This window comes from Hermetia illucens, chromosome 5 (assembly GCF_905115235.1).
Source record: "Hermetia illucens chromosome 5, iHerIll2.2.curated.20191125, whole genome shotgun sequence".
Taxonomy (NCBI): domain Eukaryota; kingdom Metazoa; phylum Arthropoda; class Insecta; order Diptera; family Stratiomyidae; genus Hermetia; species Hermetia illucens.
In genome coordinates this window covers 19584541-19605160 of record NC_051853.1, presented here as the reverse complement: position 1 = coordinate 19605160, position 20620 = coordinate 19584541, and the positions used below count along the sequence as shown (strand labels likewise).

The following is a 20620-nucleotide window of genomic DNA, read 5'->3' as shown; positions in this document are numbered from 1 at the left end:
TCTGAAACTTGTAGCTTTCGGTTTCCCGACTTGTTTCAATTAGAATGAGATTCCAAATATTATTCTTCAAAAATATATTTCTTACTGACTTTCTGACTAATACGCTTTCTATTTGACATCTCCTCTACATTAAAAAAGAAATCGATTCAAAATATAATACATATATGTAAGCTGCTTTGTTTTAAATGTGCAAGTCAGGTAAATGAAACACTTCTTCAAATTTCGTCCTGAAGCATATTATTCTTTTTGTAACCACCTCCATTATTCTTCTTCAGTAAAGCTGCATACGAACACCACTAAAGTGCTGAGTATTTAAATTCATGAAAAATTCACAAGGCCATAATGTGAAAGCAGGAACACTCCCGAAGGAGTGGAGAGGGTCTAGGACTTATGCTTGTAAAGAGAATGTCAAGCGTTATAGAAGCCATTGCTTTCATTGTGTCATTTGGTTTTCTGTTCTCTTTTTAACTTTTCCCTTGTCTGATCCCTCCTAAAATCTCCATGTATCCATCCCATCAACTTGAAATTCTTTTGTGCCTTCTTCTCAAATCCTCACCAATACAAGCAACGTAAGCTTGGTAACTTTCCTCTTATCTCAGAATTAAGGGGTTTAAAATAAAAACCGAATGAATTTTTAAAACCCCTTAAAATTGTGTTGCCACATTTTTCCCTTTCATTTAAAAGCAACTGTGTTTTCAGCTCGTACATGATCTCGCCGCATTTTCTGCTCTTATATAGCTGCAAAAACATATATATCGAATAAATGCACACATAAAGCATTCCCGTATGACATAGCCATGAATGGATGTGCTATTAAAATTCGCTTAAGTGGCTAGGATACATCATTAAAAATCAATAAAGAAATGAGTAGCTATAAAACAAATCGATTAAAATATCATCTTGCCTTATTTCCAATGACAATATTTTTGAATGGCACTCATTTTATTACAAGGTTTCATACAAATATGGCCGACATACATTCCCTTGGATCGATTCAAATTTAGACGCCACCTCCCCCACCCCACCACCATGCCACGTCACTCGAAATCATCCCCTCCACGAAACATTAAGTTCCCTTTTCCATGAGAAATCATTTATTATGGGCAGAGCGCTACTATGTAAATGCAAATAGAATCGACTGAGCGATTTGGTGTAAGGGATAGTCACCCTCTTTCAGGACGAAATTGAATAAAGAGGGAGTTCAACCGACAATGCTGGAGTCCAAACAAACGAATTATTTTTGGAAAAACGAGAACTTTTCACTTGGCAAAACACACTCCTGTAAACGCTCTGTTTTTATATGGAAATGATGTCCATTTGTGTAGAAATATTCTCAATGAAATTAATGTTGGAAAAAGCAAAGGTTAGCAGATAAATTCTGCAATTATAGGATTGAAAGGTCACGTCTATGGGAATAAAGTGGGTTTAGAAACAAATAAGAATTGATCTTAAAGAGACTAATAATTTTCAACGGCGCAGTAGAGAGGAAACTGGCATCAACTTTTTTTATGACAGTTGATTTGAGAGCACCTATGCACTGCTAAAAAATACCATTTTTCAGAATTTCATTGAAACCAGCTGACAGCAAGTAAGTCTATCGAATAAAGCAGCTTTCGGGCATGAATACAAAATTGTCAGCTCACTTTCCACTTACCTCCACTTTGTCCGCCTATTCTGGAACCACGTTTTCACTTGAGCATCAGTCATTTTCAAACCTCTCGCTAAGGCCGCCCTCTCAGCCGATGCTAAGTACTTTTGCTTATGAAATCGTTTCTCTAATTCTGCTACTTGTATCCTTGTGAACGAAGTCCTAGGTTTTTTCCGTTTTGGAGGCGTCCGATTTTGGTATGGATGTCCGATCCGTCGGGCAATTGGAAAAGCAGCTGAAAAGAATTTACAGTTTCATTACTCATTTAAATTATAGTGTGGAACCAATAAATTATCAAAAGATACTTTCTCATGAAAACAATGATATAAATTCTCCAGAGTAATAGGTTTTTGCCATTCAACAAAATTGCTCGCGATGTAATTATTACTTTGTGAAATTCAATTTATAAAATTACCAGCTATAGGGGAAGCAACAGAAAATAAGTTGAAATTCATTGATATTGCTGTAGAATGGCTACAAGATTTTTTTTTCATGTAATCAGAGACGATTAAATTAAATTGACACAACTCGATTTGCTTGTGAAATCCGCTTTTCCGTAATTCCCTTTTGACTCAATTTTTGCCATTTATGTGGTGATCAATGTAGTAATGGACTGTGAATTGATTGGTCGTTTTCTGCAATTTTCTTTCCTGTCATGTGGTGCATTTTCAGCGTAGCCAGATTATTTATTGGAGGCCATGCTGAATACCTACAATGTTATTGCAGAATCCCAATTGGTTAAGACAAGATGAATGGTAAGTTGGTATGACGATAGGAATTACAGAATCGAAGGAGGAGAAGAAGATTGCAGCAAAAATATTTACACGTCTTATAAGTAATGATATTCCTTTTGGTATTTAACGATAACACATGACAAACGAATGGTGTAAATTACAAAAGAAGAGAAATCTAAAAACCGCCTTTTAAAATGTCCACAGATAAACGTACTCTATCTAATAAAGTATCAGCTCGCAAATTAGAAAAAAAAGTTTTGATTAATTCTAATTTCATATAATTTCTAATTTCCAAATATTTTAAATACAAAAATAAACCCCCCTTCAGCGCCCACATCTGTAACTTGCAACCGTTGTCACATTACCTCAGACCAGGCCTATTCGGTACCGTGGATTCAGGGAGCCTCAACTACCCTGGCATCTCTCCTATCAACCTCCCTGTTTTTCATCTTAAGAATGCCTTGAGTGTAACGTGCTACTCGGCTCCACATGTCCTCCCTCTGCAGCATGGCCTTAATCATGACATCCGGTGACGTAAGACACCATTCCATCGAAAGGTGAGGGTGATGGCGTTTCCACCTTCTGCAAAAGAAAAAGGTGTGGCAGGCATCATCCATCATATCCTGGGGATAAATGTAATCGGGTGACCTTGGTTTCCCGATGGTGTGCAGATAACATTGGAAATACCCATGTCCACTGAGCAGCTGGGATAGGTAATAGTCAACTTCGCCGTGATTTCGGTTGAACCAAGGCTGGCCGTTTTTATAAGGCGGGCGGCCCATCTACCGCTCGATTCTCTTTCCCAAAATATGGCAGCGCAGAGAGCACGGGCCCTCTCTTCCCAAGCGACAGTTTCCGTATTTCCCTCGTCTTTTCTGAGGTATATAAACCTTCGCTTGTCAGCATACAGAGCGATCTGAATAGCTCCCGCTTTCAACAGTACTGCTGACTTGAAGACGATACGATAGGCGGACAAAACTCACGAAGCCCCTCGTCTTTGTAGTTGCGGTAAGCGCTTGCGACACATATGCTTACTGAAGGAATCCTTCCATACTTCGGAACCGTAAAGAAGGACGGACTAAACCCCATTTATCACCAAGAAGCGTCTGTTGGATATGGTACTTTCGACATTGGACAAACACTCTAACCGCAGCCTTGTCTACTGTGTTGTGAATCTACTCGAAGAAGGTCATCTTCGTGTCTATCATGATGCTGAGGAAATTCGCCGCCGGCTTCGGCAAGACTATGATTTCACCAACCTGAATAGGGAGAACTGTGGGAATTCTTCCCTTGGTCAAGGCAATAACTTCGGTTTTCTCTGCTTACTCGCCGCAACACGATTCCCAGTGTGCGATGAGCTTGCTTAACCGTGCATGCGGTAAACAATGCTGCAACATGTGTATCCGATCAGAGGCGATTCAATAGGCATCTCGAGTTGTAGAACACTATCGTATAAACCAATCCAAAGATCCGGATCAAGGATAAATCTCTGAGCTGCCCCCCATCTGACATTCATTCTGCACTGCCTTTCGTGAGTCCTGTAGGGTTGCGCACGGTCCTTTAAATAATCCCTCAATATTCGAAATAGGTAGCCTGGAGTATGTAAACGATTTTTCACATCACACTATTAAAGGCGTTTCTTACGTCGAGGGTCACAATGAGCACCACTCGGAAACAACTGTGACTATGTACCTCAGTGAGTTTCACCACTTCTACTACCTCCTCAAACGAATCAATTGTGGATCGCCCCACTCTTTAACCATATTGTATTGGTGAGTACTCTCTCTACCTTAGAATGTATTGCGTCAATCAGTTTTGCCTTGATTAGCCTCTCAACCAGCTTCCCCGCTGTGTCCAACATACTGAGCGAACGATACGCTGACGACGCCTTGGGGTCGCCATTGCCCTTGCTTATCAGCCACAAGTTTCGCAACCTTCCAGCGAGAGGGGAAAACATCGCGGTGAGAGATGCATTGAGTGTGCCGGGTAGGCAGTTGGTCATGTATTTACATACTAATTTCAACACTTCGCTGGGAATACCATCAACCCTGTTGCTTTTTTGCCCTTCATGGACACGACCGTCTACTCTAGTTCCTTTACATTGACACTGTCAACTCAGATGTGATGAACAAGAAGAAAAGCTTGTATGATTTCTTCTATGTTCACTGTTTCCATGGAAGAGGGTGACTGCAGCATGCCCTCGCTTATATTCTTCGAATACAAGCGTCATCTAGCCTTGGCCTCTTGCACGCTGAGTAACCCGCCGAAGTCTGAGGCAGTTCCTCCAAAAGCTTGTAATTTTACCCGTCCAAATGTGCATATGTAATATTCCGGGACGTAGTTTCCTTTTGGGAGCCAATGCATCGGCAGCGCTGATAAGGTTTATTGTTGAATGAACTAGCGATTCAGTCGCAGTTCTTTTGTCTGCGCCTGGCTCTTGTCGTTGATATACCGCTCTTTATAGGGTTTCGACAAATTTTGCAACGTCGAATTTCTCGATTTTCCACCCGGCAGGCGTTTGTCGGACGTTAGAACATTGAGAGGAGCCGCTTATAACTTCGATGAAATCTTAGAGTGCTTTCCATCGTTACACCGCTGACACTGAGGACGCCGCAGCGGTAGTTACGTCGGGGATAGTTCCCTCGCAACCAGGACGTCAGAATGTCGGCGTGCTACCGATATTTGGAACAATAAATCCTGGAATTAAAACTCAACACCGTCTTCGGCACTAGTAGTAATTTTTTGTTCGACATATGCACCAGGCACTGAAGAAAGGAATAAATTGTTCCCGAAATATCAATATATGTCGGTATTGTTTGCTGGGAAACAACAAGTCAGCTTTTCTTTCCTGTACCATCAGCCCCATCAAGTTGTAAACAGTTGCACTGCTATGCTTGCATGATATGAAGCCACCCAGAACGGGGAACTTGAGTCCCATCTTTTTTTTGCAGATCGCGGTCTTTGCAAGGGTTACAGCACTTTGCCGACTCACAAGTCTTCGCATTGTGTCCGGATTCACCACATTTGTAACAGAAAGTGCTTCTGTCCTGCCCTTTGCAAACCCCTGCTATATATCCATATGCTTAGAATGCTTTAGACTATCTCGCAAAATCCGTCTTCGACCCATGTATATCGCCGGTTCAAATTCGTTGATAGATTTAATATCCACCCAGCGTCTCCTGGTTTGGCATTATTGCGAACCTCTCGAAGAAATTTCGCGAAAGGTCTCCCTTCGTTCGACTTGAGGAGAATGGCCGTGTCCGTGGTTTGCCTCCTCTCTTTATCTTTGGCGTTGATATTGCCGTAGTAGTTGCCTTCGACTTTGCTATAGTGGAGCCGCTGCCGTCGCCATTCAACTTAGGTTGCGTTTTGAGTTTTCTCCCTTTTCGACGCTGTTTGATTACCACCTTACAGAGTTCTTCTTGAGGCGCCCTCATCGGAAGATCCACGCGGTTTGCCCTCGTCGCCTTTTATCAATTATTTATTCTTCTTCTGGCGGGCTAAGGGCAACGCATTTTGTGCAACTAGAGGCTGCACTAACGATGTGGTTTTCCACAGCCACTATTCGTCTGCGATTGATTGCGCGTTCCCGTTCTCTCGGGCTGAATTCATCGCATTTGGCACAACCCGGGCTGCACTAACGATGTGTATTCCCCCAGTTCCTATTTGTGTGCAATAAAGTTCTGCAATAATAAAAATTTGTTGTTTCTTTTTCGTTGGTGTGAATATTTATTCTTGCAAAAACCGATATTTCGGGTACCAATTGTTCCCTTCATCAGTGCTAACAACTTGTTTTTCAAATGAGGGCCATCCTCTTCAGTGAGATGAGGGGTCTCACGCAGCTCGGAGTATGCCATCTTTTCTCGTGGCCCTGTATGCGAACTCGAATTCAATGCATCTCTCTTTTTTGGTCCCCAAGACTCTTAGCCTCCATGATGTCACTCCCTTTTTCACTTCCAATCGCCTTCACCATTAAGACAATGTGCCTTTCTACTTTTTCAGTAGGTGCCCGCCTTAATTTCCCGCTTTTTGCAAAGGGATTTATAGTGAAATTTCCCATTTTAGCTGCCTGAAGTGGTGAGCATGATATATTGTTGCTCCTTCTACAAATTTCGGCTATTGCCGGTTGTGTCGCCGTGTTTTCCATGCGATCAGGGATATCACGTGTCCTTATGGGAGTTTGTGTTCAGAGCCGAGATCAGGCACTAGTCAGGAGTCTATTCCAACTGAGCCTGCATTGCTAAATTAATGGTGTCATAGCTTTGAGCATACTTGCAGCTCTGGCAAGGTTATTATTGGAACGGAGGCAGCTGTAACATTAACCTGAGATGTTTCCACGTGATGTACTAAGTTAACAGAATGCTACAGCTGTCAACTGATGTGCAACCTATTCTGAATCGTTTTCCAAATTTTAAATCAATGCCAGGTCGTCGTCGTTATCACGGCTCATGTTATGTCGCCACCAGATTGACTTGAAGTTATACGGCGTTATCAACTTAGAGGTGTGAGTCTGTCTAGCAATTTTTCCTTGTCTGTCCAAGCCCGGACTTTGACAGTGTATACGAATCAAAAGACCCTGCAAGAAAAGCTAAGATGGTGAAACAAAAAGTGCTTCAAAGTATGAAAAAGTTCGACCCTGTTAGTCGATTTTAGGATACACAAGTGCTAATAAATGAGCATCTACCGGCGAATTTAAGAATTTCAAAAGCATGATCAAGTAGAAACACAGTAAAAAGATAAACTTCCCCTCAATCATCCATGGAAGGGAGACAGTAACGCTCAATTTGACCACTAATTAAAGAGTTTCGGCATCACGCGTCAAGTGACAATCCCCAACAACCCAGAGTAGAGCGGAATAACCGAGAGAAAAAACCGCATCTTAATTGAAATGATCCAATGTCTATCGATCTAGTCTGTTCCTCCACTCGCGGTCAATATAAAGATTTCAATCGGGAACAGGCGTTGATATTGCTAGACAGGGGATGAATCGCATGTCGGTAGGAGAATCGACCTGCATGTGGTGACGCAGGAGAGCATTGATGTTATACTGAACAACGAGGGAACGATAAAATTCAAGCTCACCAAGTAAGTGAGGCGTCGGATTCAACAGAAGGTCCGGAAGATGACGGGCCAAATTTCAAGGACGCTTTGAACGAGGATTATCCTTTCTGAGCTTTAATGTGACTAGCTTCCTATCCAGATAAGGCTCCAACTTCTGAAATTGCGATTTCAACGAATATTAAACCCGAAATTCCGATAAAGCTACCCAAAAAAAATCCAAGCAGTCAAAGGAAGTACCACACAACTGAAGAAAAAGGGAAGGATGATCCAGATATCGTATCCACAGCAGAAGTTTAAATTAAATCCGTAGCTTTTGGTACAGAGAGGAGCCAATCAATTGCTTATGAATGCAGGCGATGGGCAACTAGTTTTGTTTTGCTGTTCGAAGCTTCCTGTAGTCTAACCTAAACAAAACGCCAGAATAATTACAGAGAGATTCTTCCAACGACACCCAATCACACATTGTCGGGCTATATTTGGGTGAAATGAGTAGTTTACCGAATAGGAACCATGTAGGTGTGAAAGGGTTTCATTCGGTTCGGTTCGTTTTTGGTTACGGCCGAAAACGTATACTGTGAAACGAGCCTAAGTCAACGAGGATACACTCTAGACATATTGGATCGATTTAGAATGTTGTCACCCAGTTAGCACAGCTTGTGCTAGCGCCGCGACTCACGGCTTTGTCTCCAACATTTTGTATGGCAATAGGGTCATTAATAAAAAATTCTTCTTCTCTCTCAACTAAGCAAGCCATTAGCAGAATTGTCGTGTATGTTCAACTCCTCGTCCTCGAACTCGCAGCTACTACGACCTCACTAAGCTCGCAAATTAGAACCACTTATTCTAATTTCAAAGCGACATATGTAAATAAGTTGTTTGCTCTAATTTACAAACTTTTCTAATTTCTGCGAATTCAAATTTTCAAGCAACTAATGTAATATTGAAGCAATGAAAATCGTCCCCTCGCTCCACAGCTATAATGTCATAGGAATTCATATTTGCGTTCTCCCTAATAAAATTGGTTCAACATCATTTTTTACTTAGAAGTAAGTTAATATTCAATTGGTAGAAACCATTGGCATAGCAATAATCAACTTTTTCGTACCCGCCATAAGTGATCATCAAAATGTAATTTTCCCTTCATATAAATGTTAATGCGTACTCTATGTATGAAAGTACCATAATAACAGGTAACTAAAATGGCGGAAATATACTCTAGATATTTATCATTCACTAAAGTGATGGTTATGAAACCACCAACAATAACCCCAAATCGTTTCGGAGGCATTCTCAATGAACAGACAAAAGGCAGAACCTGGTAAACTATCCAGTAAATAAGTATACGACTGTGAACTCCCGTTTTACTATTATTATGCATACGAAGCCCAGAGTTAGTACGTTAAGTAAATAGTTCATAAAAGAAAAACTCATTTTCCAGCTCACGCGATACGTGTATTTATAATGAATTACAGGCGATTTCATTCACCGCTTTACGTAGCTGTCGTCTTAGATTAAATAGCATTTGTTTTTTTTTCAGTATCGTTAATTAGATGCCAGTTGCACGGTGTGACTGTTTTCATTACTAAGAGGCAGAGGAACAATTAAAACTACTCATTTTTTGGAGTTTTCGTCTTTATCAAGCTTGAAGTCATTAACCATAAAAACGGAGTGTTTAAGAACAATGACTTTTACGCAAAATAGTCATTGGCTTTACTAGTCTTCACAGCAATCTGGAGTTTTAAATAGTTCATGGTTTTGACTATAGAAGTTGAATTATCATAATTAAAATGATGGAGGGATATTTCATAAAACTGCGTTTAAAGGAAAGATGAAGATGAAATATCATATCTCTTTCCAAACCATATTTTAGTATATGTTTTTAGCCTTATGTTTTGGAAGGACATCCATATGGTGAGAAGATCCTTTTTTTTGCATAGAATTTGAAAAAAATGGTCTTCATTTTGTTCCCACTTTCAAATCTAAAGTTTCTGGGAAAACTAACCTGAACAAGATATATAATTTTAGGAATTATTTTGCTTATTCTATTCCATTTACAAAAAATGTTTTATTTTACTATTACATATTCTCCTGCCAAAGAAATGTATTTTTGCCACCAAATGGGGGGTTTTTGAATCCCATCGTCATAAAATTTCTTTGGACGTTCTTGAATCTACTGGCGTGCGAAAACCTCCACTGCCACATCGTCGTCAAATCGCTTTCGTTGAAGCGCTTCTTTTAGTGCCTCAACAAGATGGAAATTGCAAGAAGACAAGCCCGAACTATGGTTTAGTTACGTGAGGCCTTGCGTTGTCGTGAAGAAGAGTAGCACCTTTGCGATAAAAAAGGTAGTTGCCATTGCCTTACCAACTGACAATCTGGCCTTGGTCCTCACTAGCACCCTCTTTTCGCTCTTCCTCCACCCCATACCGACGTGTTTGGGCTCGGGAGTTTAATGGTACACACAAATATCGTCACAGGTAACGATTCTATCCGAGCTTGCAATTGTCCTAACAAACGCTGAGAAACTTCCAACCGATTCCGCTTGTGGTCTTCCCATAGGAGACGTGGCCCCAATTTACCGAAGGCTTTCCGAAATTTCAAGTCATCTCTCACAATGTCTTGGACACTCGTCCTTGGGCGGCGATCCTGGCTCAGATTCTTAACTTTCGCACGCCCTCCAGAGAACTCCTTGAAAGGGTAGTCTCCGTATTCGCTCCAAAATTTTGGTCTAATTTGCTCCCTCCCTGCCCAAACATTTAATACTAATTCTTAGCTTCACGGATACAGGCATTTCTTCATCGCTCATGTTTTTTTCATACTAAGGGGTTCGAGAGAATTACAGTCGATCCCCCTTTTTCAATGCAGGTACTGGCTACCTGCATATCAATTATTTCCACCTTCAAAATCTTAAAAAAAATTAGTCCTTTTTATATTTGATACACTCCTCTATTTTCTTATTTTTTGTGCCTAAGTTGGGAATGGAAGCTCTTCATTTGACTGATTTTGTGACTATAGATTGTCCAGAATATCCTTCCTTTCCTAATTTTCTAATAATCATTCCTATTCAACGAAAAAAGGAATACCTTTTGAAAGGAATATCCCTGATATAGTTCCATGCCAAACCTGGTTGAAAAGAGTTGCTGAAATCTCAATTATTAAGAAATCTCTTAGTTAGGTTTAGTAAATAGTTATCCTGTTCATTCAAAAAACCTATTGAAGTAATATGTAACTTCAAAGTGGGATGAGTTTTGAGAATGGTAACATCATTTTACATTGGGACCATCCTAGTTGGCCGAAGTCGACCGAGAAGGAAGAGCTATCTCAACAATCTGAAAATATGATGAAATTGATCCTTAAGTTCCATCAGTAAATACAGTAATGAACCTGGGGGAAATCGGATGATCAAACGACAATCCTGAGTGGCTGAAGACGAACTAGAAGGAAGAGCTATCCCAGCAACCTAAAAATACGCAAATACTGAAGCTCCATCAAAGTGCTTGGTTGACACGTTCTTGCACACCTCTATGCTAACCAGGCTCGAGAATGTGGGGGACCCTTTGACCGGTTTGATCCCTCACGTCTGATTTGTCCAAAAATTAACGTGTTTATGCTGACGCGTCGGTTCGCATGGGATCTAAAAATGAGACAAGAACAGAGGAATTCACGACGGTCTAACGAAATAAATTAAAACGCATTCTGGTTTATTTCATTAGGCCGTGGGAAATTCCTTTCTTCTTGTCCCATTTTTAGATCCGGTGCGGACTCACGCATCGGTATAGACACGTTAATTGCATAATGTAAGATAAACAAATAGAAAAATTTGGCTCAAACTAAATTTTGATAAATAGCGTAAGCTATCTAAACTTTTGTTCCCATTTGCGGTCAAAATTCAAATGGTAATCATCAGACTCGACAATATGTTTGCCTGAAGAACCCATAAATAACTATTCGACACCCAAGATCTATTCAATTTTACAACCCACAATCGGCAGTTTCTCGGTTTAGCCATACGAATATTGTCGTTCATAATTAGGAAAAATATTAGTTATTATTCTGTTTGGTACTTGAAAACTCATCAAAGCTTACAATAAGACACTTTTCATTTTTTCAAAATTGTGTGGCATACGAACAAACACTGTACAGGTATAATTTTGAGAACCATCTATCTCCTGCACTCGACCACAGAGCAAGGATAATGTTTATAGAGGTTTCCGCGAATCGTCCTCTACGATGTTATAGCATCAATATTTCCATACATAGAGGCGTCGCAATTGCCCGAAACAAATGCTAAAAATGCATTTACCAATATTAGCCATGTAATGCATGGCGAAAACAACAACAAAAAGGAAAGGTTAATGATAATTTTTGAATGTTCAAATATTTCTTTATTGTTCTTGAAAGTACTTAAATGGATTTTAGTGTTTTGGGGTAATTTAAAAAGTGAGTTGTGATTAAAATATTTAAAGAAAATAAAAATTATCATTATTATAGGGATGAATCACAAGTTTTTTCCGATTTTTTATTAAAAATTTAAACAAAATTTTACAACAAACGAAAAGAAGTAAATTTCATAGTAAAAACCATTTGAATCTATGGTTCAAATCCATCAATCAAGTTGTTCAATCCCACCGCCGGACCATTGGTTGTTTTTAGAGGTGAAAAATTCGCGGTATCCGTTTTCGACGTCATCCAGATTTTTGAAGTTGCGGCCACGAAGAAAGTGCGCCATGGAACAAAAGAGGTGATATTCAGATGACGCAAGGTCCGGACTATAGGCTGGATGCGGAAGAAGAGCAATGGCGTTTAGATTTTTTATTTTTTCTAGGGTTTGTCTGGCGGTATGTGGTTATACGATGTCTTGCTGTAGGATAACGAGCTTTCGATTGATAAAAGCCGGATATTTTCCGCCAAGCACATCATGCATTCGATCAAATTGAGCATAGTGGAGATTTGCATGGACTATTTGGAACAGGCTCGAAGTGAGTTACACCTTCGAAATCCCACCAAATGCTCAAAAGTGTCCTTCTTAAAAATCGGTCCCGTTTTGCTACCGGTTCTGCCATTTGTCCGAGGTCCAACCATCGATTTTGTTTGTCTGGATTGTTCAGCTAGACTCATTTTTTGTCACAAGTGATGATTCCGCGGATAAAACCATCGTCACGTGGATTTTGTAGCAATTTTTGGCAGGTCTCGCCACGCGGTTGAGCTTAAAATTTAATCACTTCGTCAGGAACTTCTCGGTAACCCCTATTGACTATTCCAAAAGCGTGAAGATGCTGCACGATTGAAGCTTGTGAAATGTCGAGTCTAGCGGACAATCTACGAGTGCTGAGTAAGGGATTGATTGCAATGGCTTCACGGATTGCTTCAAAACTCACAGTCGAAGGTTGGCCTGAACGTGTTTTGTCTCCGAGATCAGTGTCGCTGTCGCTGAACTTTTTGAACCAGTTTCGCCCAGTACGATCCGATACTACGCTCTCGCCTTCAACTTCGCATATCCTTTTTATTGCTGCCGCTGCACTGAAGCTTTACTTCGAGTAATGGCGTAAAAGGACTCAAATTGAAGATTTTTCCATTATTTTTCGATGAGTTAAAAAAAAAATTAACGATCAGTTATAAATGTCACTATACACTATGATGGAGGAATTCAACAGCTTTACAATAGTATATAACACATGCATATCAGATTTCTTTGTTTAGTGAAAAAAAAAAAAAATAAATCAGAAAAAATGTTTGCATTTTTGTATTTTTGGTGCACTAGGACGTCCGGGCTTTGTAATGACTTATGGGATAAGGGTATGGTCAAAAGAGGTAAAGGGGAGAGCAGTCCAAGAAACCTAAAACCTTGGCGAAATCAACCGTGAAGGTCAACAAATATTGAAGCTCTACTATAATGTCCATCGATTCACGCACGCCTCTATGCTAACCCAGCTGGGGAATCTGGAAGGGTCCTTATGATTAATTCGGTTCCTCACGTGTCATTATAATTTTAAAGAAGGATAATGGACGTACTAAAATAGGCTAAAGATTAAGGAAAGAAAAATGCTGCACAAAACCAAATGCATTTTCTGGCTAGTTGGCCGCACTGAGCGAAAGAAATGATAAGATCACGGTGCAGTTTGAAGGCGACGAAGAGTTGTTTTCTTTTTGGCATTGTTTGGTTTGTATCTTGATCATTAAATTCAAAAACTGTTAATATATGCACTGGAAGAATTGAACCAGTCGTAAGCCATAAATTCAGAAATTTGGGAGCCAAGCTGTTATTAACGGGCAATTCCAGGGGATCTGCTCGTCGTACTGCAAAGGAGGATATGTTTTTTCCTTCTAGATATTGTATTTCTTTGTCAGTGCGAAATTATTGCATTTTCGAAAGAAGCGCAGGATTTCTGTGGGATCCGCTGTGAGGTGGTGGCATAACCTACTCATATCCGCTTCACACATTGGGCAGGGATCCATACTGTATGAAACCAGGGCAGATTAGGCAAATTGGACATCCCGTCCCCCGTATGGTAGTTTTAGCGAAGAAACTGTGGCCTGTTCATCATTGACTCATCATCAATTCAAGCATTCTAATTCAGTGACAAATTCGGTGAAAAATATAATGCAAACTGAAAACCGGCTGATAAGACCATGCTTGAACAGCTGTCCATCACTTAATGCGTTTCAGGGAGTGAGCTGCCCTAGTATACAAAGAAAGAATTTTGGGAAAGGAATATTAACGGATATTTGTTGGAAAAAAGGCAATTGTAGGTACATATATCACATTATTAATTAATTATACTTTTCATATTCATTAGTATTGTGAATCCCTTAAAAGTTCTAAAAGGATGAGGGTTCCTGGTGGTCTCATTCGAAGAAAATTAACATTATCGACCTTTAATATGTTATTTCATTTTTCATTTATTTTGAATTCTAGTTGATTTTCTGATTATTTTTTTATCTACTACTCATCATCCTGTATCACTTTTATTTTCTTATTTTCATTTTATTTTTAGTTTTTTTATTTTTCTTTCTTTCTTTTTTTAATATAATTTTTTAAGTTGATCTTTATTATTTTGGGTTGCAAACGATTAACAAAGTGGATGAGCTTATCCAATTCTTTAATTTAAAGATTCTGATGTCTCCTCTCATGTCCCGAATACCCACGAACTCACACTAAATTAAGGGATATTTCCCATTTTTATGGTTAGGTAGCCAAGGGAGGGCGTTCGCTGGTTATTCGTTTTTTTTTATATTTTAGGTTCCGATGCAGTCCCATGTGACACGTGAAATTTTGTAAAAGGACAAGGGGCGGACTGAAATATCTAAAATATATCTACTCCACTTTCCCAAGCTTGGATAGCACACACGCTTTCAAGCGCTTATGGAATAGAACGGTCACTTTAGTGGAATTTGCGGGACGAACTTTCATCGTCAATTCGCCATTTTTTGGAGATTTTAGGGCAGTTGAATAGTCGAATCGTTCAATTCAACAAGTGTCTAAAATTGGTATGAGATGAGTTATGGGGCCTAAAATTGTGTTTGTAGAGGCATCTACCCGATTTTTGTCAGATTTGCCGGTTGGGTAGCTTTTTAGAATGAAATATGCCTCAGTTGAACTTTGTATCTCCTAACCCCTACCTTTCCTACTTTGCAGCCAACATCAAATCTAACTCCCCTTTTGAAAAGTACTAATTGAGACCTCCCGTTTGACACTCCACATGGTTATATTCGAAGTATGAAATTTTGCACTACCTTTTCACTTGCGTGGAGACCTCCTCAAACTCCATACAAAAGAATGTCTTTCATTGAGGTTTTCATAGCCTGAATAAGAGCACCAAATTTCATTTCCAAGAACAGGGTGTGTGACAGACAGAGGGGCAGACAGGTAGTAAATCGATCTTAATATGGTCACTTTGACAAGGAGCAATTTAGTTACTGAGCCTACATAACTTAAAAATCATTGAGAAAATGGACATTCCACATGTAGGCAAGTCTACCAAAATGGTAAGGTAATAATTAAATTAAATATGTTGGCAACTCCAAAGGATTGAGAAAGGGAAAAGTCTTTGCCAGGTCGTAATAATATTCAATCCGAATGTCGCCGAAATGGGCAAAGGATACCACACAATCCAAAAATCATGGGTGGTCTTTCTGCAGGGGTATTCACTTTTGATAGATAAATGCTGAGTATATCCTGTAAGCCTCGATGCATTCGGTTGAGTTGAGTTTGATTATTTAAAACAAACTCTAAATGTAATATTAAATCTTCAAAGTTGTAGTAATCACAAAACAAAGTCTCGTTGATAGTCGGCTTTGTTTAGCTGCAGGTGGCGCCGTTTTTACAGAATTCAGCCACCTATTTGGTGTATCAGTCCAGTCCACGGTATTTTAGTATTGATTTTCACTTGATTATGCACCTTTCTGTCCCTGTTGGCCTTTCTGAGATTGGTATGGGTATTTATTAACACGAGTACTTCGGTCACTTCAATGACTACAATGGTTTTTCGATTGGCTTCAATATTCACTGTCTCTGAAGTTAGTGTGTCCTACAATAAAGTTTTTGAGCCAGTTTGCTGCATGTACTTAGACGATTCCTACTCCGCACAATTTGTTTGTTCTAAAACTCTTTCCTTTTCTCTGCCACTGGCAAAAACGCAATCGTCTCAATGGAAAAGTCTTCTTCCCGTTAGTGCATTTTCACTTTCGGGTTGAAAGAAAACTCCGTCCGGCGGTAGGCTAGTGGGAGAATCCGTCGAGAACTCCCCGTAATATCGAGCACGTATACAGAGAGTTTCAACACATTTAATTGAAGGCCACTATCTAGCCTGCGTAGCTATCGAGCTGGGGGTTGTAAATGTGACAGAAGACTGGAAGAGATGAGTCCGGGACTAATCGTAAATAGACGAGGCAGGAGGAGTCTCCCGAGGTTCTAATGCATTTGATTCATTTGATTTTCAATTTACCTTTCTGTGCTTATGAAAACTTTGCTCATTGATATGTTACCATTTGGCAAAGTTAGTTTGTAAAGGCTTGCATATGTAAAGCTCCACCTTAAATTTCTGCGTCTGTAAACCTCAACATCATCAACGGCGCAACAACCGGTATCCGGTCTAGGCCTGCCTTAATAAGGAACTCCAGACATCCCGGTTTTGCGTCGATGTCCACCAATTCGATATCGCTAAAAGCTGTTTGGCGTCCTGGCCTACGCCATCGCTCCATATTAGGCAGGGTCTGCCTCGTCTTCTTTTTCTACCATAGATATTGCCCTTACAGACTTTCCGGGTTGGATCATCCTCATCCATACGGAATAAGTGACCCGCCCACCGTAACCTATAGAGCCGGATTTTATCCACAACCGAACGGTCATGGTATCGCTCATAGATTTCGTAGTAATGTAGGCTACGGAATCATCCATCCTCATGTAGGGGACCAAAAATTCTTCGGAGGATTCTTCTCTCGAACGCGGCCAAGAGTTCGCAATTTTTCTTGCTAAGGACCCAAGTCTCCGAGGAATATATGAGGACTGGCAAGATCATTGGCTTGTACAGTAAGAACTTTGACCCTATGGTGAGACGTTTCGAGCGGAACAGTTTTTGTAAGCTGATTTCCTCATCGTAACTGTTATCGGTCGTGATTTTCGACCCTACATAGGAGAAATTATCAACGGTCTCAAAGTTGTATTCTCATATCCTTATTCTTCCGGTTTGACCAGTGCGGTTTGATGTTGTTGGCTGGTTCGTTTTCGGTGCTGACGTTGCCATCATATGTTTAGTCTTGGCTTCATTGATGTGCAACCTAAGATCTTGCGCCTATCGTCGCCTGCTCGATCTGGATGAAGACAGTTTGTACGTCTCCATCCATTTCTCGTCTGTAAACCCCACATAATAAATGCACCGCATCTTCGAACAGGTGAATTCAGATTACCTACATATGTACAATTACCACAAATTACCACTAGGCTTCCTTTAGGCACTCATGCTCAAAATCCCAAGCACTTTATTAGATCGGCAATAACGTGTCGCCAAAATGCCATTTCTTGATCACCTTATCATGCTAAGATTTGACCACATTGACAAGGATATCAATTTATAATCCTAGTTATTCCCCATCAATGTGAAACATTATTGTAAATCAGGTTCAATTAATTCAATTTACCGATTCCTAAAATACGCCAACCGAATATAATATTCATATCTTTTTGAAAAACATGAAAACCAATTGGATTTTCAAAAACAGATACCTAATCAGCATAATAACACCAACATGCGAAAGCATCAAATCCTGAACAAAGTTACCATAAATTGTTTTGGAAAATTTATCCTTAGAAGCGATTTATTGCGCATATCTGATCTCTACCATTTGGCGAATGAAGCAAGTGTGACTATATAGGTACAGTTCTCTCCCAGCTTCATACGTATCCGAGTATATAAGCGCGTAAGTAAATGTGAACGCGTTAGGCGAAAATTCGCGTGTATTTCGCAAATCAATATTTGAATGTAAGTGGGAGCGATCATCTTTAAACCCATATCCATTTCCATAACAATATTTACAACTGCAACGATAAAATTTTACGATAAACCGCCGCTGTCAAATGAAGGGTTCAAACATGCTATTTTTGGGGAATCAAATGACAAGGACGACTCCCATGTGAAGGCAAATATTCAAACTTTCAAGAAAAAAGTATTGGCAACTGCAGACGTGGTAGAGAAGGAACCCCTTTTCGCTAAGGACGATGATGTGGAACATGTTGTACGGGTACGTAAGGTAGATGCAAAGCAAATATAAAAGATGAAATCATTTGAATTGACTACAAGCTCCCTTAAGGGATCTAATGTTGGAAATTTACACGGTGGTATCTATCTGATATCTATACTGTGAACCGTTCGGGAAAGATTCAAATCCTAAAAAATGAGACTTTTAAGCTTTTATGTCTGAAGCTTTGGTTGATTTAGACAAATTGAAAGTGAAGGTTGGAATGATAGCGGGAGTATGTTGTGGTTTTATAATATTATCTAATGCAATCCATGGATGTATAATAAATTATTTTTCAAATTTTCTTAAAGAAATGAATATGTGGAAGGAGCGCATCGTTCGATAGGAAAAAATATTGCCGAACAGTGTTCTATATTTTCAGTACAGCACAGTAGCTTTGAGAAATGATTATTTGAGCAACCTGCTTCCTTTTTCTCGATCCTTTCCATGCATGTAATACCATTTAAAGAAGCAATTACTCTTTTTTCTGTGCTTGACGCAATTAATATTGGGGTTTAACATTTTTTTCGAATTCCATTCGAGAATTTTTGCAGGGAGCCCCTAGAATAGTGAATAACTCTGTCTTTCATCGGGCATCCTTTCTTCGTGGTGGTCCAGCTGTGACAAGCCTTGTATCTATTGGCAGACAATGGACTTGCCGAGCTATGGCAGAAGCGTGATAAGCTCCGCTGTTTGGCTTAACGTTCAAACGGCTAGTAAGAGTCATGGCAATAGAACGAGAAAATACAGATTATCAAAAAATACTCTACAACACGATACATATAAGCTAGTTAGATTAAGTTGACAACGCTGCTTTGTGGAAATGCTGTTTACTTAATGTCAGACAGGTGGACCACATCGTACGAACATTTTTCCTGCGTATGCCATTCGAATCGATGTCAGCAGCGTGAAAGACACCGAGAATTCCTCACTTTTCACCATGTAGAAGTTGGAAGAGGCAGTCTTCTCTCTCAGCGTTATCCCACAAAAGTACATAAACTAGTGTTCTATAGGCCGCACCTACTGTTTTTCTTCTTATTAGAAGGTGGCAAGGTTGACGCTGATCAGCAAAGACAAAGGAGACCCTGAGCTGTCGTTTGCATATTACTTTGTATGCTTGGCACTGTCAGGCAGATGTTCGAAAAGTTCAACAGGAGTTGACTTGTTGAAGCGACACGTGCCATCGAGAACTTATTTCCAAGGCAGCTTTGTTTTGGTGCAGGAGAATGCATAGTGAATGGTTACGTGGGCTCTAGATACGGCCTACGAACTGGAGTGTCCAGCCATTGATCTTGATATGCTCTCGCTCCCCGTAACATTCCATGGTAGTAATGACTTCGATTTCTTTAGATAGAAGAAAATTTCAAGCAGTGATCAAACGTCTCTCAGGCAACAGAAGTAACGCCCCCACTCCCCTGCTAGCAGCGGTGCCACTCCAATTGACCCAAGGAAGGTAAAGCCCAAAAAGGAACCAAAAAATCATGGACTAAGGATTACGGAAAGAATAGTGCGACATGTAAAAGAAGATTACGATCCGAATTGATTATCATCTCGAAAAAAGGTTATATGACATATGTCAATATCTTCGAGAAGGCCAAAGCCTTAGCAATATCAGACGCTCCCGAAAAGGAGATTTGCAAAATTGCCCAATCAGAGGCCAGAGGAAGGCAGGCAGCAGCAAATTCACAATGTTTAAGAGAACCTTGGATCAATCTCAACCACTGCGAGGCAACGCAAGACCTACTCTCTTAAACCATCTATAATCAGCGGGCCTTATCGCAACAAAAAGAGTGCTGCCTGGGCTGCAGACGTAGCTGGCAAGGCGACAGTATGGGGTGAAGCTATCCAAGAAGTGATGGAGTTTCCAGAAGTTGGACACATCAGGGTAAAAGTAGCTGGCATCCTCAAATATAGTTGCTATACTGTACCAAACCACAAGTTCATAGCGGGTGATCTCAACGAGTGGACAGTCGAACAACGAATACCAGGGATCGTACCCTGCTTGAGGCTTTCGCGGAACTAAACTTGGTGCTTGCAAATACATCGCTAGACTTGGTGCTTGCAAATACGGGAAATATGTCCACGTTTTGTGGGACAGAGACGGGCTCAATAGTCGAACTGACATATCTGAGTACCATATTGGCGACGAAAATGGCCAGGTTTATCTGTGAGCTGAGCGATTATCAGGCAATTTTCCTCCAGATCGAATATGGGTCAGGCGGCGATGTGCTTTCCCGCGTAGGTGCAAATCAGGACAGGCCCGTAAAAAACTTTCAAGGGGTCGCATTCATAAAGATGCTATTGGGAGGCCACAATCACGTCGGTGAAGAAGAAAAATAAAAAAGAAGATCAAATGATGAGACACATTATCATCGGCGAGTCCTCGCTAAAAGGCGGTCAAACCGTTGGTGCAGTGAAGAGATCGCAGAGTTGCGGGCTACAT

General features: G+C 40.3%; 1 protein-coding gene across 1 annotated transcript in view; it reads right to left on the bottom strand.

Moving 5' to 3' along the window:
* Positions 1-20620, bottom strand: part of LOC119658247 (T-cell leukemia homeobox protein 3) — a 101484-nt gene that overhangs the window by 40777 nt on the left and 40087 nt on the right. The window contains exon 3 of the mRNA XM_038065522.1: positions 1655-1883. Within this exon, the coding sequence (XP_037921450.1) occupies positions 1655-1883 (229 nt within the window). The remainder of the gene's footprint in view (positions 1-1654; positions 1884-20620) is intronic.